The sequence below is a fragment of the Lissotriton helveticus genome, chromosome 4_1, assembly GCF_964261635.1.
Source record: "Lissotriton helveticus chromosome 4_1, aLisHel1.1, whole genome shotgun sequence".
Lineage (NCBI taxonomy): Eukaryota > Metazoa > Chordata > Amphibia > Caudata > Salamandridae > Lissotriton > Lissotriton helveticus.
Window position 1 is genome coordinate 822,337,321 of NC_136063.1, and position 17,376 is coordinate 822,354,696.

The 17,376-nt window shown below is 49.4% G+C and overlaps 1 protein-coding gene across 2 annotated transcripts in view; it reads right to left on the reverse strand.

The window, feature by feature from the left end:
* LPIN2 (lipin 2) overlaps window positions 1-17,376 on the reverse strand; it is a 608,403-nt gene that overhangs the window by 408,149 nt on the left and 182,878 nt on the right. For both annotated transcript variants that reach the window (XM_078687465.1, XM_078687464.1), the window contains exon 4: window positions 3,102-3,403. In XM_078687465.1, coding sequence (XP_078543591.1) covers window positions 3,102-3,403 — 302 coding nt within the window. The remainder of the gene's footprint in view (window positions 1-3,101; window positions 3,404-17,376) is intronic.

Here is a 17,376-nt window from a genome sequence, read left to right on the forward strand (position 1 = left end):
GAAAAGCGGATTTGTGGTCTTCCCACTGATGGCTGCGATTGACTCTTGCTTTCAGTCCTTTACTTTCTCGTGGTTAACGCCGCCCGGCCTCCGGGATGTGGGCACACGGGCTGTGTAACGAGATTCTAGGAGATTGGTACATAGCAGCCACTGGGTTTGGAAGTGTAAAAAGTAACTTTTCTATTGTCTGCAATAAAAATATATATATATATTTTTTAAATGGAGTTCCAGACAGGCAGGAATTGCGTTAATCTGCCCCCCACAGGAGTGGAATACTGTTGGGGGAGCAGAGGGAAGTCACTGTTTTGTGGCGGAAGATGTTCGATTACTGTTGTTACCCCGACCTCTTCCTTTGTTGCTATTCCCTCTATATCCTACTCTAAAATATCCCTTGTTAGAGGATGTTTGTGTGTTGGATTTGAAGGACGTTGTATTGTCTGCACCAGTTTGTTTGGAGCCTCCTCTATAGAAGGAGCGACGAAAGGAACCTCTAGTTTGTGTGGACTGTAAAGCTCCCATAGATTTGGCAGTGTCTGTATCCTTCATTTTTTCAAGTGCTGTGTCTACTTCTGGTCCAAATAATTGGTTTTGATTAAGTGGTTGATTTAAAATGGTAGTTTGTACTTCCTGTTTAAACCCTGAAATGCGTAGCCACGCATGTCTTCGAGGTACGGCACTAGTATTTGCTGCTCTAGATGCAGTATCTGCTACATCTCGTGCGCACTTGATTGAGGCATTAGAAATAAGCTTGACTTCTTGTACAAGATCATTTGCCTGTGTCTTATATTGGTCAGGTAGATGTTCTAGCAGTTTCTCTAACTGATCATAATGAGCCCTATCATATCGGGAAAGGAGGGCTTGTGTATTAGCTATACGCCATATGTTGGTAGCTTGCGCAGCTATTCTTTTACCTGAGGCATCTATGACCTTGGATTCTTTGTCCTGTGGGGGTGCCTCGCCTGAAGTTTGTGAGTTTGCTCACTTCCTAGCATTTGACACAACTAGTGAATCTAATGGTAGTTGTCCTTTAATGTAGGTTGGATCTGCAGGTGCAGGCCTATATTTTTTCCCGGTTCTAGGGTTCAAAATCCTAGTACGTACAGGGTCTTTAAAAATGTCTGGAGCATGTTTAATGACCCCTTTGATCATAGGAAGAATTTGAACAGATCTTTGGGATTGTTCAAATGTGTCTAATAGAAAATCTTCCTCTGCCTCAACAGAATGCATAGTGACCCCATGGTAAATGGCAGCTCTGTTCAATATGTGCCCAAGGCCAATGTTATCCTCTGGGGTAGAAGGCTTTGATGGGTATGACTGTGGGTCAGGAATATCTGGTGTATCCCGTGGGTTTGGGTACTCCCAGTCTGGATCATGTATAGGGAATGGGAAAGGCTCATCTGTGTCTATCCCTCTTCCTAAGCTATACTCATCATCATTTTGAGGTGAGTGTGAGGATAAAGAAGGGGAATGTGAAGGAGACATCTGTGGTGAATTGTTAAGAGGAACAGGAGATGAAGGAGAAGGAAGTATAGGTGAAGAAGGGTGCATAGGGGGTGTGGCAGAGTCCTTCTTCTTGGCAGGTGTAGTGGACACATGACCTGTGTTTGGGTCAATGTAGATCTTCTTTTGCAGAGGATCTGGCTGGAAAAGTTCTTCTCAATGTGGAACCTTTGTCGGAGCCGATTTTTTCGGTACCGGACAAGGTTGCTGCTTGTCTTTAGCCTTAGGAGTTATTACAGTGTCCTTTGGCGTAGTTTTTGGTGTCGTAGGCTGTTTCGAGGGCTTTGACGCATCGGAATCAGGCCTTGTCGGTTTCGGCACCGAAGACGGTGTCTTCGGAGTGGAAGCTGGTCTCATCGGCTTCGAGGCGTCAGAAGCTGGCTTCGTACCCTTGTCTTTAGAAGTCAACGGTTTCGGAGCCGAGACTTCTTTCGGTTTCAGTGCCGAAGGAGCTGGTGGGATCGGCGCGTGCGGCTTGCTCAGTACTGAGCTACCGGAAGGCTTAGTTATTTTCTTTGGAGCCGAGCTCGATGGAGGGGCTGTTGAAGTGGTTTTTCGGTCGCAACTGGGCCCCGGAGGGGGAGTGTTGACCTTTGCCTTCAGTCTGGGTGTGGTGTGTGGTGCAGGGGCAGTAGTACTCACGCACTGACCCGATGGTATGGAGTCATCTGAGTCGTCTGCCTCTGATACGATTTGGAGATCATCGGAATCTTCTTCGGGTTACGAGCAGAACCTCCGCGTCGAAGATATCCACCGGTTCCGGAGCTGATCTCTGCATGTCGTGTCGACGGGCCCTCTGATCTCTGATGGTTTTCTTGGATCGAAAGGACGCGCAGGATGTACAGCTGGATTCGTCGTGTTCTGGCGATAAGCAGAGTTTGCAGAGCTCGTGGTGGTCACTGCGTGGAAACTTTGCTCCACACCCGGGGCATATCTTGAATGGCGTCCTTTCAATGAGGTGTAGGCTTCACGGCGTGGATAGGCCCAACCGACCACGTCGATGTCCGGAATCAAGCTGATTGAGTCGAGACGATGTTAGTCGGTATCGAAATTAGTTTGGAGAGTTTTGGGAAGTTTTTTGCGCTTGGGAAAGTGTATTTCTAGCCGGAGCGGAAAACTGTCATCCGTACCCAGTGGCAAAAAAAACAATCTAAGGATGGAGCCGATGCCCATGCGCACTGTCGTCCAAGGGAGGAGTCACCTATCTCGTGACTACAAAGACCTCTTCCAAGACGACAACAACATGCAATCATCCGAGCCCAACACCAGGTGGCGATCTAATGCCAAGTGTACAATCTGCAGCTCATATGCCTCGAACAGCATTTTTAGAAATGTGAAAAAGAGCAGGAGAATTTGCTAGAAGCGTATTCAAGCAGGATCTCTTCTCTAGTGATTCAGATATACAAAAGATCTAAGATTGCAGGATTCTGTAAAGTCATGGATTTGTTATGCATATAACTGACTCCCAAGTAGTCAAAAGCAAACACCAATAAGCAGTACTCTTTTCCAGTTAAACAAATCAGCAAGCATATCATATTGGACTTCAAAGGACAGGGTTTTGGCATCATACTACGTAGTTCTATTCACTTGTTTTGAATTACCTTGTTGGCTGCACTTCCTTTTCATCATCAGAGCTGTTTTCCATATCAAAGATTTCATCGCTCACAGAGGGGGCTTGCTGCTCTTCTCTCTTGCTCTCATGCTTGTACTTTTTCCTTCTTCGTTTTTTTTTCTTCACAGATCCTAATGTAATGTTGATTTCATTATCGACAGCACGCGGAATTTCAAAGCCCGGACCTGTTCTTTCTTCCATGCCTGACATTAGGCAATGAGGGTCGATGTCCTTAAAAAACTGTTCATCCGTGGTGATGGGGGATGTAGCCAGATAGGCTGGGATTCGTTCCTGAAACCGCAAAGGATACATGTAAGATTATAACTACACAATATATGCAAATGTTGGTGCAATGTGTGATTTGCTTTATAAAAGCTGAACTCTACAAAAGGCCAATAAAGATAGAGGATGTTTTCAGGGGTGATTCGGGGACATTAACACTAAGCAGTGATTCATCATCTTTCCTGAAGCACAAACTTGAGAACTTTGCTAAATCTGTATTACAAATAATTTCAAAAGCAAATAATTAGCTGACTACTTGTATTATTACATTTGAGACTTGGATTATTTCATTTGAAACTTTAGAGGGGTGCTTTTAATTGCCAAAGCAGAACAAACATGATTAGCTTTATTAGGGTCAACGTGTTTGTGGTGACACCTTTCATTTAATTTTAAAGGAGCCAAAATATAATGTATCGTGCACTTGAAAAATCCTGTTGCCCATCTTTCTTAGCCGAGTCCTTAAGGATAAAGAAGACCAGCGCAATGTAGTAAAAACATGCACGCAGAGGGGGGCGGAGCTTGCTCACAAACGAAGATGGCCGCTTAAGTAGAAAGCTCTGCGCCGTCATCATATAATCCTTAATGTATTCGGCAGCATCTGCGAGTTACATTCAGCACGACTGGGGCTGCTCCTCGTTCCTGAAGCGCCTGGGAGCGTAGAGAGCTGACTCTGGTCCCGGTACTTCCTCATATGAGTGAGCGGGCAGACTCTGTTGGAGGCGTCCCTACACCAGGCCGCGAGCCCCAGGCTAGAGTGAAGAAGGAGGGGCGAGCGGCAATCTGGCGACTTCCCTGTATCGGAGGATCCTGAGCGGAGGTGATAATCTGGCCCGGCATTAATGGCGGCCGAGGCGTGCCCTGCACATCGGAACACTAATAGCCTGGAGGGCCGGAGTAACTTGTGGACCCGGGAGAACACGGGAAGCTTCGGTGCTCGGTGCGATGCCGCCGTAGAGACCAGTCTATCGGGAGCTGGTGTTGATGGTGGCTCACTGGGGGCACGCCGTTGCGGTAACTCAGCTCATTGCCTAGACAACCTGCGGCACCTGCCAGATGAGAGAAGGAGGTAGGTGTTCCCTGAACACCAGGAGCGCGTCGAAGGGCCCTTGAACGCAGCAAGGGTGAGACTGGTGAGGTCGGCCATTTTAGGTCCTGGAGGCTCGAGTGATTCTCCTACGAACCATAGACTCTGCTGTGTCCTGTGGAGGACGAGCTCTGGCTGGGAGAGGTGTAGATCTGAGAGCAGAATGTTGCACCGTGTGTCCCTTACTCCTGCAGTTATCAGCGGCAGGTTGTGGGGAGTGGACATCTAGAAGTGGCCTGCTGCCTGAATAAACCCTAAGGGGGAACATGGAAGGTAAGAACGCCATTTTGCGCTGAGAGCGGGGGGTCGGCGCTGACTTCCACTGCCCCTGGACATATAGATGTATGAACTGCCTCTTGTTACTGGCACTGGCGGGGCTGCACAATAAGCGCTGCACAATTGACTCTGTGGTTTGCTGAGGCTTAGGGTGTTACCTGGAAAGCAAACTCAACCCCTGGCATGCCGAGGCTGGTTTAGCTACCCGAGTGGACGAAGAGGGCAAGGTGCTGCATTGTTATCTTGGATTTGATCTCCAGCGGCAACTGCTCTGAGAGCGGACTAGTCTGCGGGCTCACAGCGTTACTCGTCCAACCTGGGTGGGGGTACAGCCTATACTTTGGATAGCTTTGTGTGACTGTGGTCGCCCACCTGGGAGGTTGGAGTGTATAGATCTTGATTACTGCAGCAGATCCGACATGATGAGCAGAGTTGATAAGTCGCAGCATAAGATAACATTTGACCAAAGAAAGGCAAAAGTGTGGGACAATGCTGCAAAGAACGGGGATAACATACAGGACGAGCCTCAGGAGGAGGCAGATGGAGATATCCGCACTATACTGACTGCCATGGAAAACGGCTTGCAGAGCAGTCTTTCTGTGCTCGGTACGAAGATGGACTCCCTCTCATACCGGATGGACAGAACGTCAGAGAGACTGGACAAACATGCAGAAAGGTTGGATATGACTGAACGCCGGGTTGCGGAGCTAGATGAGGCACAGACAATGATGGACATAGAACACAAGCAAATGGGAAGAGTGCTGCAGGTGCTACAAGATAAGACTGAAGATCTTGAAATGCGCTCCTGTCGCAACAACTTAAGGATTACGGGTCTTCCGGAGTCGACCCAGACTGGCAACATGGAAAAATTTGTTGAGAAACTACTAACAACACTACTTGGCAGTGACACGTTCTCTCCCATATTTGTGGTAGAGAGAGTACATCGCTCCCTGGGCCCCTGCCCTTCCCCTGGAGCTCCCCCAAGGCCGATAATTGCAAAGCTGCTGAATTATCGAGGCAGAGATTCAGCGCTGAAAGTTACCAGGGAAAAACAAACCTTACAGTATGAGGGATCTAATATATCTCTATACCCAGATTTTACAATACGAGTGCAAGAAGCGCGAGATCAAAACATAGACTATGCCATGCTAGACTCCGCGTCAACCGGTAGGGACACTCACAAGTCTTCACTGATCCAAAAGTACTGCAGAAAGCCCTGAAGGACTGGTCTAAGGAAAAACGTAGCAGCTCCTTGGAGGGTTCGGAGAGCAGACGTCTAGATGACCAGGACTGAACTCTGATCTTCCTGAATTACAGATAAGAAGGCCATTTCTGGAGTTGTCCAGGGAGGCCATCGAGCTACCTAGTGGGGCGGTGAGTGAGGAGATTGACTGAATGCGATGCAGGCACTTGGAGAGCATCTCGAGCCTGATTGGGTTGTGGTGTTCGTTGTGGGGGGCGGCTCTGGGTGGGAGTACTGGGAGGAGGCTTTTTGAACTAATAGATAGGAGGAGTTGTGGGACGAGGAGGCTGCCTTTTCATTGCAGATGCACGAAATGTGTTTGATGGCGCGTGGGGTAGACACCTGGGCAGGGTCAGACACACTATCCTACTAGGAGAGCAACATCTACCCACGAGTGAATCACACAACTGGGAAAGTTCACTGAGGGGGAGGAGGGGGATATCATGGAATAAGGGATTGTTGTTTTGAATTGCTGATCTCTCCGATGGGAAAAGGGGACTCATTGATTGTTATTCACCTAGGCGTAGTTGGGGCAAGACTGGCATGGGTGGGGGGAGGGACGGAGTTGCAGACTCAGTAGCATGGCAATTTTTTGGAGCAGTACATTTCAGCGCATGGCTTATACACAATTATTATGTCACTAGGGCAGACACAGTGCTGCGGATGACATACACCCCCCATGGCGGTACATAGTGGATCCGCCAACACGGCTACCCTTGTAGGATTTGAGCTCTCACATGGAATGTGAGAGGCCTTAATGATCATAGGAAGCTTTGAAAAGTTTTAGCCTACTTAAAGAGACATAACATTGACCTTGTGTTATTACAGGAGACACACCTCCCCATTAATAGCCCAATGCTGCGCCGTAAGGGATTGCTAGGAAATATGCACGCGGCTGATTTCACTACACATCCGCGAGGGTGCTTGCATGGGTGAAACCCAGGGTCACTCAAACTCTATTCCTTATACACAGATACAGACTGTCGCTTTGTGATCTCCAGGTGCAGGGGGAAGGGGTTGGATCTACCCATAGTCAACATATACGGCCTGAACTTTGATAATCCCGCCTTCTATAATGCCTTGTCGGAGAGGGTCGGTACGCGCAGGGTTACAACTTTTGGGTGGAGACCTCAATTTGGTTATGAACCCACAGAAGGATAGATCAGGGGCACCGGATAGACTTCACGGTGGCAGCCCAAGCTGTGGGGGACGCAATAGTACAGTTTGACCTGTGCGACGTTTGGCGTCGGAGGTACCCAGAAAAGGGGGGTTACACACATTCAGTGTACCATGATTTGGACACCCGAATAGATTATTGGCTAGCAACCAGGCAGCTACATAAGAGCATCCAGGCCTGCGAGGTGCTACCCCGCATGTTCTTGAACCATTCTCGGATACTCATAGTGCTAGTCATCCCCCAGAGGACTATTCTCACCTTACTCATTGCTAGACGCGGTTTTTAAAGAGGAATTAGCAGAGGCAATCGAAACGTTCTTCGCCACAAATGTGGGCTCGGTGGACAGCTTTCAGGTGGTTTGGGAGGAGTTCAAAGTATATATCTGCGGCATTACTATGACTAAGCATTCTGGAGTTCTCAAGGCGCTCCGTAAGTGGCTCTCGGACTTGGAGAAAATATATGCTAGTCTGGAAAAGCACCTCCAGATTGGTGTTGTTGACTATGTCGCACAGGAATTCAAAAAGCAGTTGGAAGAATACCATGAAACTGCTGATGCGGAAATCAAACTTCTGGGTAAATATGCTACCGCTCTCTCCTATGGGGTGGGCGACCGCCAGGGCGCGTTGCTGGCCCAACTACTCAAGAAGCGACTGGAAAAAAGAATAGTCGCGGAGGTCAGGTCGTTTGGGGGGGGGGGGGGACATGCTCACGGAGGAAACTGCCATCGCTAGTAGATTTTGCCAATATTATTCGCAAATCTACACTACTCGCAGCGGAGGCACGAAGGCGGAAATTTTAGACTACTTCACCCATATAAAGCGATCATGGCTAACCAATGCACATCGTGAATTACTCATGCGACCCCTATAGAAAGATTAAATAATCACGGCATTATCGAGCATGAAATAGCGGGGCTCGAAAATTCCACTCGACCGCTCGCATAATCGAGCTAAATTTAACATGGTCGAGCTGTTTTTAGGTCCTACTCGCCCTTTCTGGTGAGTAGGAAAACAAACCAACTTTTGTCCTCGGTCTGTGAAAACGTAACAAATGTGACAAGATAACAAGATTTAAAGGCATTTTTATTGCTCACAAAGTTAATGAGCAATAAAGATGCCTTTAAATCTTGCTATCTTGTCACATTTTCTCCGCTTTCAGAGACAGAGGTCAAGTAGGTTGCAGTTAGGTCGAGGACATTTTTTAAGGTACTAGTCCTGTAGGACTATTACCATTTTTGGGATTTTTCGAGCCCTGAATAGAGTTGCGCGCCAGGAGTGGATGGCCTTACAGTAGCTTTCTAAACACGTTCATGGACTTACTGGTCCACCCTATTCGATGAGATTTGTATGTCCGGCATGATGCCGCCCTCGATGAGACAGGCGATTATTGTTACCATATTGAAGCCGGGCAAACTCCCAGATGAGTGTGCTTCCTATCGCCCGCTTTCCATGCTTAATGTTAACACAAAAAAATACGCAAAATCCTAGCAAACAGGTTGACACCACTGATTCCGCTCCTGGTTGCCCCAGAACAAGCGGGGTTTGTCCCAGACCCAACCTAACTTATAATTACGTACCGTGTACGGGGCGGTACAGCACACTAGACCGGAGAAACAAGCTGTGGAGGTGTTTCTCGAGATGGAGAAAGCCTTTGACTCTGTCAAATGGCCCTTTATGCTACAAGTATTGACGAAGATGGGCCTGGGGGAAGTGTTTCTACAGTTGATAGGTGCATTGTACAGTGCCCGCCGCCAGGGTCAAAATTGGTGATCTAGTGACAGATACTATACAAATTAGTAGAGGCACGTGACAGGGCTGTCCGTTGTTCCCGATATTGTATGCACTGGTGGCTGAACCATTAGCCTGCGCCCTCCAAGAATATCATCGGTATAAGGGTATGCGATTTCCGGGTTACGAACTGATCGTCTCCACTTATGCAGACGACAAGCAACTACATATTCGAGACCCTGAGCGTAATCTCTCCTCTGTGTTGCGCGAAGTGGTGCGCTTCGGAGCAGTGTCAGGACTGTGTAAATTGGCCAAAATCTATCATATTTCCCCTCACTTCTGCTACGACTCAGTTCGAACCGGACTACCTGTTGGAATGGTCGACCGACGTGGTGCGATACCTAGGTATCAAGGTATACACAGACTCTGAGGAAGTATTCAGGGAAAATTACAGTGTGGCTATTAGTAAATTAGAAGAGGAGGTGAAGGGTTGGATCCGATTACCGCTATTATTGATGGGTAGAGTTTCCATTATGAAAATGGTTATACTACCCTGTTTTTTGTTCCTTTTCACTAATATCCCTCTAGTTCTGCCAAGCTCTTTTTTTAGGCGGCTCACTGCACTGTTGGTCAAACTAGCTTGGGCGGGCAAGCAGCCGAGGGTCAGATGGCAAATACTCACACTCCCGTTCCATATGGAGGGACTGGGTGCGCCTGATTTGGACTTTTATTATAGGGCAGTACAAAGCGCACATGCTTACCACTGGATGCTTGGTGTGACGGATACCCCCTACTTACATATAGAAAGGGTTGTAGCTCCTCCTCTCCCATTACCTACTTTGCTGTTCACACCTGCGGACCACAGGACGGGGATATTAGATTCAGTGAATACGACAACACATGCTTGGCACCACCTTCTAAAGTTACGGGTGGGGGTTATTCTGTACTCTCCGTTTGCCCCACTACACTGGTGTCAATGGCTGCCCCCGAGTAAAGAAGGGGGGGGTTAACCGTGCGCTCAACTCCATAGGAATACAGGTCATTGGGAACTTGTTTGAAGAGGGCATAGCTAGAAGTTGGAAAAATGTGATGACTGGGGAGGCCGTGCCCACCCTTCTTACTAGATTTCAATTCCACAGAACACGACAAGCGTAACTGCATATCATGGGTGGGGACTTTCTAGAACCGCCGGAGCTACCTGCCTTGTCCTATGTTATAAAAACGGAGTCACCGGCGCGGATTGTGTCCAAAATATATAAACTGTCCCTGTCCTATAGCGAAAACCACTTCACTAAAGCACGTTTGGCTTGGCAGAGAGATTTAGACAGAGATTGGTCACAAAATGTGGACGTACTGCCGTAACAGCACAAAGCATATCTCCCTAAACAGTAGACACCGCTTGATTCACTTTTAATATTTAAACCAGGACCACTACACACCAGAGAGATTGAATAGATACGGCCTCAGAGATGAGGCGGCCTGTGAACGATGTAATGCACAGTTTGCCGATTTCTTACACCTTGCCTGAACTTACCCAGGAATATTCAAGTTTTGGGAGTTGGTTTTTAAGAAACTTGGAGAGATTGCTGAGCTAGATCATGCACCCGAGCCGGCACAGGCTCTTTTAGGCTACTCTAAACCAGTGCCTAAGGGAGCACGCAGGTTGGTAGACATGTGACTACTCTTGGCCAAGCGCAGGGTCACAGGACCAGACTCCTTCGATTACTCAGTGGGCAAAAGACTTGCTATATTGTAGCACCCAAACGGAGAATTATAGTGACCTACTGCTTCCGCGTAGTAGACCTAAGAATTTTTGGGCATTGTATAACGCATACCGAGCGGCTAAGACAGGAGGTGAGACTCCCACAGTTGCAGTTCCCCAAGAGCAGAGGGAGATCGGATCGACTGTATAGCGGTTTAACGGTGGGCCTAATATAGATACTGGGACATGAGGGCTGTAGTCAGTAACATTGAGGGGAGCATTTGTTGGGTACCCATATGACATCAATGTGTGTGGGTTCAAACCTGGCGGTTTGGAACTAGAGGGATGGGTGGTGTCTACTGCCAACATGATGTCAAGTGATAGCGTAAGAATGCTATCTCTTTGGAATAGTGCTGCATAATTACTGATTGCTACTTGTAACTGAGTCTTTTGTTTACTTTGTACAGAAAATTTATAAAAACAAATCAAATAAAAAAAACATGCACGCAGAGGACCCAAGAAATGCTTAGGCAACAGCACAGGTCATTTCCTCTGAACAGAGAAACAAAACAAGGGCTGCCAGTGTTATGTTGAAGGAGGTGTGGTGTCATCATATAAAAGAGAGAAAGGCTAATTCAGTGAAGAAAGAGAAAAAAGCCTTCTGGCCTGTAATGGTCAAAGTTATGAGATGAATCCTCACCTTGAGACAGATAAGGACTGTGAAGAAGAAAGCATGGAATATGAGTAATGAAGATTTCTGGTAAGTAATCTTAACGTACGAGTTACTTACCTTCGGTAACGATGTATCTGGTAGAGACGATTCTAGCCGCAGATTCCTTAACATAGAATTATCCCAGGCGTGGGACTGGATCCGGAAAACTTTTTGCCACAGCAACCCTGCGCGCCGGGGGGACGGCACCACGCGACTCCGCCCTGACGTCCTCCGCATCCGTGACGTCAGCGAGGATACATAAGTCCCACCCAGGCGCGCCTACATCCGTTTTCTTCAGAGAACTTTTCCACGCCACAACGCGGAGCCATCCCTAACAAAAACTGTGAGAATACTGGAACAGTGTGCGAAAAAACCTCGCTAAACAGAAGGGAAAAAAACAATGGTGAAGAACATAACCATCCAGAATAGAGGCAGGTACTGAGGCACCAAGATCTGGAATGAAAGAACAGGACACCACTACTGGAAAGCAATCCTGCAACAAATACAACAGCCACCCCGGAGCAGAGGCATGTAAAATACGCAGCAGACCAAGAAGTCTGCAGCCACTGCCTGGAATAGAAAGGGACACGAAGGACAGAACAGAAAGCAATGACCATTCAACCTCAGACCATAACCAGCAGGGAGAAAGACACCCGAACGCTAAAGTCGAGACCAGCCAAGGCACTGCAACCTCAAGGTCTGCCAAAGGAAGAAGTGCAAGCAACAAAGGAAAGAAGATGCACGAGCGAACCCTACACTGGAAACCAGGGTGTAGGGGTGCGGAAGTCAAGAATGGAACAACAAGGCGAGCATCCCCCGTAGGAGGGAGAAAGAAAGACACTCACAAAAGTCAACCACCCGGAGGCAGACGAGTGCAGAGGGCCCTTGCAGAACAGGGAGGGAGGGCAGGTCGTGAAGGAATCTGCGGCTAGAATCGTCTCTACCAGATACATCGTTACCGAAGGTACGTAACTCGTACATCTGATAGAGACTACTAGCCGCAGATTCCTTAACGTAGAATAGATACCCTAGCCATACCCAAGGGGAAGGAGGGTCTGCGAGAGGACCTCCCCAGCTCAGGCGAACCCAAGACCCCGACAGGGGGCAATCGCCGGGACCGGGAAAAAAAACAGTCCTCCCCAACAGGGGATGAGCCACAGGAACAGGGGAACGAGCCCTGTGTCATCCTCCCCCCCATCCCCCCCCCCCCCACCCCCCAGGACAGACTAGAACCTCAGTGTAGCAGAGAACACTGCGTGTGTCACAACGACCAGCGGCAGTCCCGCCCTCACCAAACAGGAGAAGGAAGGTCAATACGAAAGGAGTCCATCAGCCAATGTACCAGGGACCTTCACCAGAAGCTCAAGGTACAGGCAACATTAAAGGAGACCAACAGCCAATGTACCAGGGGCCTCCACCAGAAGCCCCAGGTACAGGCAACATTAAAGGAGACCAACAGCCAATGTACCCGGGGCCTCCACCAGAAGTCCCAGGTACAGGCAACACGAAGGGAAGCCATCAGCCAATGTACCAGGGACCTCCACCATAGGCCCCAGGTACTAGCAAGTCGAAAGGAGACCAGTAGCCAATGTACCAGGGACCTCCATCGGAAGACCCAGGTACAGGCAATACGAAAGGGGGCCAGCAGCCAATGTACCAGGGACCTCCAGTGGAAGCCCCAGGTACAGGCAAAACAAAAGGAAAGGAGGTCAGCAGCCAATGTACCAGGGACCACCACCGGAAGCCCGTGATACAGGCAATGCAAAAGAAGGCTAGCAGGTAAAGGACCAGGGGGACTACCCCCGAAAACCCCAGGCACAGGCAACGCAGAGGAGCGCCATGGAAAAAGAGCAACCCAGAGACTACAAGGAGAAGAGCAGAAACGAGGGCAAGAACCCTCCACCGGGAACACACCCAGTGAAGAGGGCAGCCGAACTCAACCCAGCTGGACGTCAACAGGCCAGACAGAACAGCGCCTCAGTATAAATGAACACTCTTAGCCTTAAGGGGCTGAACCAGCAGCCAACTGAAGAGGTAGGCCTACTCAGGACCTCGAGGGCACAGTATCTCTCACAGAAAGTGTAACGTTCACCCAAACACCAGATTCCAGGAGCAGTGGAATAACACCTCCCACTAAGACCCGGAGGAACAACAAAACAAACCACTGAGGAGGAGGAGGACGACGAAGCCGCGCAAAAAGATGCTGAATGGCGGAGTCCGCATGAGTGCTAAACAGAAGGACCCCGTCAAAGGGTTGATCAACCAGACGTTCTCTGATATTTTCAGGAAAAACAGCATCACGCAGACAGGCATGGCGACATATAGCCACAGAAGTGGCCATAGCACGGCCTAGCGCATCGGCCACATCCAAGGCCGCATAAAGAGTAAATGCGGCAAACTCCCTACCATCCAAAACATGGCTCCGTAGGTCGGCATGGGCACCCTCATGAGAGACATGAGAACGAAGAGACTCCACAGATTCCCACAGACTGGAAGTAGCCCTGGTCAATAGACACAAAGTGTTAAGAGCCCGCAAGGCAGCGCTAGAAGATGCAAAGACATTACGCCCCCCATGAATCCAACCACCGGGCCTCCCGAGACGGAGGAAACAACACCACAGGCAAACAGGGAAAGGCATTCCGCCGAAAAGAGCCTTGAGTAGAAGGGTGGAAAGAAAGACAAACAGGGTCGGTCGGTCCTGGGGAGCAGAGCAGTGACGATGCAGAAGAGCCTTAGGCACCGGATCTCCCGTTGCAGGGCGCCCCCATAAGAGATTTGTGGAGTGACCCATCAAAGGGAAGGAACAACTCGCGTCCACCAGAGCCCTGGTGGAGAACTTCCAAAAGGTTGTCTGTAGGAAACGGAGCGACAGGTTCACCCATCCGCAGAATACCAGCGGCTGTGGAAATTGCCAGAACAAAGGCAACACTAGCCTCCGTAGTGCGCCGCAGAGGAGAAAGTAATTCCTCCGTGGGTGATGGCTGCAGGCTGAGTTGCCCGTCCTCATGTCCAGGGGGAAGCGGCCAGCCCCGGACTAGTGGGGGATCCACAGATGAAGGAGGAACCTGAAGAGCTCCAAAAGGCGGAGAGGCCGGGGAAAAAGCCACCTGCGAGCCACGGAAAGAAGGGTTCGAGGATTTAGGCCGTGGAGATGGCGAGGAGCCCTCCCTGGAAGATGCCGGTGAAAAGGCAACACAGCGCCCTGTCTCCGACGAAGAACACACCAACAGATGGCCGACCTCTGGAGAAGAAGGGACCTCAGGGGACGAATCCAGAACCCGATGCCGGGTCAGCTCGGTGGAGTCCACCACCGGCGCCTGATCGGCGTCAGGCAGTACCGGAGTGGGCACTCGTGCCGCCAGCCCGACTTCTGCCACCATGTGCTCACCATGAGGGTGGGGCGGGGTCGATGCCAGAACGCCGAGGGATCGTCGCCAAAACGGCGCTGGATCGGCCTCAGGAAGGGCAGCCGCCAGCGCCGAGGACTGAGGGGGAATCGGGAAAGCGTCCCAGGCCCATGCCTCTACCCGTGACTCCGAAGCGGCGCCGGCTCGACCTCTGGTGAGCCAGCTGCCTGCTCAGAGGACCGAGGGGGACTCTGGCTGTCTCCTGCGACGCCACAGGGAGCCCCGTAGCGATTTGCGGCGAGGCTGTGACTCCAGGCACCGAAGAGAGGAGCCCCGAAGGACCGCACTTCGACGACACCACTCTCCTACGTCCTGGAGCCAAAAAGTCCGGAGACGCCGGCGACTCCACAGAAGACCCCGCGCGAAGCAAGGGATCCACAGATGTCTCAGGAGGTGGAGGAAAGGCCAAAGAAGTCTGCAGCGCTGCCGCGCAGGCTGTCATTTGGGCCTTAGTCGCCTCTACGCTGGGAAATGGCAGGTAGGAAGGCAACAGGCGGGGTTGCATGTCCCGGGGGGGGAGCAGGCGCCTACCGCAAAAGGAGGACAGGGCCTCGGAGATAGACTGAAGGACCTCCCAGCCAGCGAGCTACGCCTCGAGGCGAAAGGCGATGTCACAGACGAAACCAGTAGTTCCTTGCTTCCGAAGTAGGGGACGGACGCTGGGATGACACCGACCTGGATAAGCGCGCCAACAGCAACTTCATCCGGCACTCCTGCCGTGACTAGGCTTAAGGTGCTGGCAGGCGTCGCAGCTCTCCGAGTCGTGGTGCTCACCCAGGCACCACATGCAAATCAGGTGAGGGTCCGTCGCCGACATGGGACGCGCACAGGAGGTACACGTTTTGAAGCCGAAGGCATTTGCACACTGTTCCACTTTAACGCTAAAGCATGTAAGAGAATAGAAGGCCTGAAAACAGGCCAGGGCACAATCCGGATCCGCGTTGCACGCGGAAAAGAGAAAAAACTGACATAGGCATGCCAGGGTGGGACTTGTGTATACTCGCTGACGTCACAGACGAGGAGGACGTCAGGGCGGAGTCGCGTGGTGCCGTCCCCCTGGCACGCAGGGTGCTGTGGCAAAAAGATATCAATTGTATACTTTATAAAGTAGGGAATTCTTGCAGCTGCAACAACTCACTCTACACTTCAAAAATAAAAACTCTAATCCCGAGCTCTATTCTATATATTCTTGCTAACAGAGACTCAATTCATGTGCATACATAATTAGTAGGACAAGTTATTTTTGCCCATATTGTGATGGTTATGTAAAAAGTATAGCAAAGTCAAAAGTGCTTATATCATATGCATGCTGGTGTGTTAGGGCCTTATATATTCAGCAAGATCTGCATTGTGCATTGTGCTCATGTACTAAACTTTGGCAAATCGTACCTACCTCTGTCTTTTAGAAGGTACACTGTAAGGGAAGCGCAACCATAATCAATATAACTACTCCTGCAGACTTTGCTAATGGAGGTGCGAAGAGAGCTGTGTCAGATAGGCTTGGTGTTTTAGTTTATGTTGGACCTATGTCTTCAAATGTGTCTCCTGTAGGAAGATAATGTCTAGATTTTGTGATCACTCACATTGCTCCAACCTCTGGAGTTTGTATGTTTAAAGCCGCTCAAGTTATATGCAATTAGCCTAAATTCAAAGCTAATCTCATTCCTCTCTGCCTAGCATTTAGCAGCTACTAATGTTGTGCCTGCCAGGGTATAAACCCAACTTTCCCTCTCCCCAGCCCTAACCCCAAATTCATCTCCACATACCTAACTTTTTGTTTGATTGTGCCATACAACAAAGAACTCAATGAACAGCTAGAGAAGTACGAAACACTACTTCTGTGGCCCATTCCTGCAAGAGCTTTGTTGCAGGGTACCTACCTTTTGTCTTCATTGAAATGGACTCTAAACATCACATTCCTGGCACCCTTTCCAGTTACGTTCAAACAATAGTGTCTTTTTTGGTGTTCGTCCATCTGAGACACTACTGTAGTAGATGATCTTGTTCGGACTTACTGTTAAAGCTTCCCCCTCTGTATCAAATTCTTCTATCTCCATGCCAGTCTACATTATTATCATTCTTGTGCATTCTGGTCTGTCCCACACCTCCAAAATTAGACCCCGCCTTCTTCCCCTTTACATTGGATTACTTCTCTAAGCTGCTTTCCGTTCTATATTTCTCAGATACACAGTGTCTGCTTCATATGACCTCTTCTCTGTTTTAGCTGCTATAGTGAAAGTTCCCTCTTCCATGTCTCTGCTCAGGGTTGCTTCACCAAACTATTTTCAGTCTGCATTATCTCACGTGAATACATGTGCTCCAGCATGAGCTCCTCCGTCGATTTCTGTATTCCGGTCCAATGTGTCAGTCCTAGTCTTTGCTGATGCCTAGCAGTTCCGTAGCCAAAGTTACCAATGTCATCATTACATTTCTCTTTCTCGGTCTGAGCTGCAGTGCTTCTGGGAAGATCTATCTGTAGTGTAACGTTTTGTCAACGAGGGCAGACACCACGCAACGATGTATACATGTTGCTTAATTATTGAAGTCTCTGCTCTGTCCTGATATACCCTACTTCCCAAGCAAAGCATCTAAGTTTGCGTCATGCCCGCTCGTATTTGCTCCTTAACCGGGACCGACAGCTTCACATCGATATC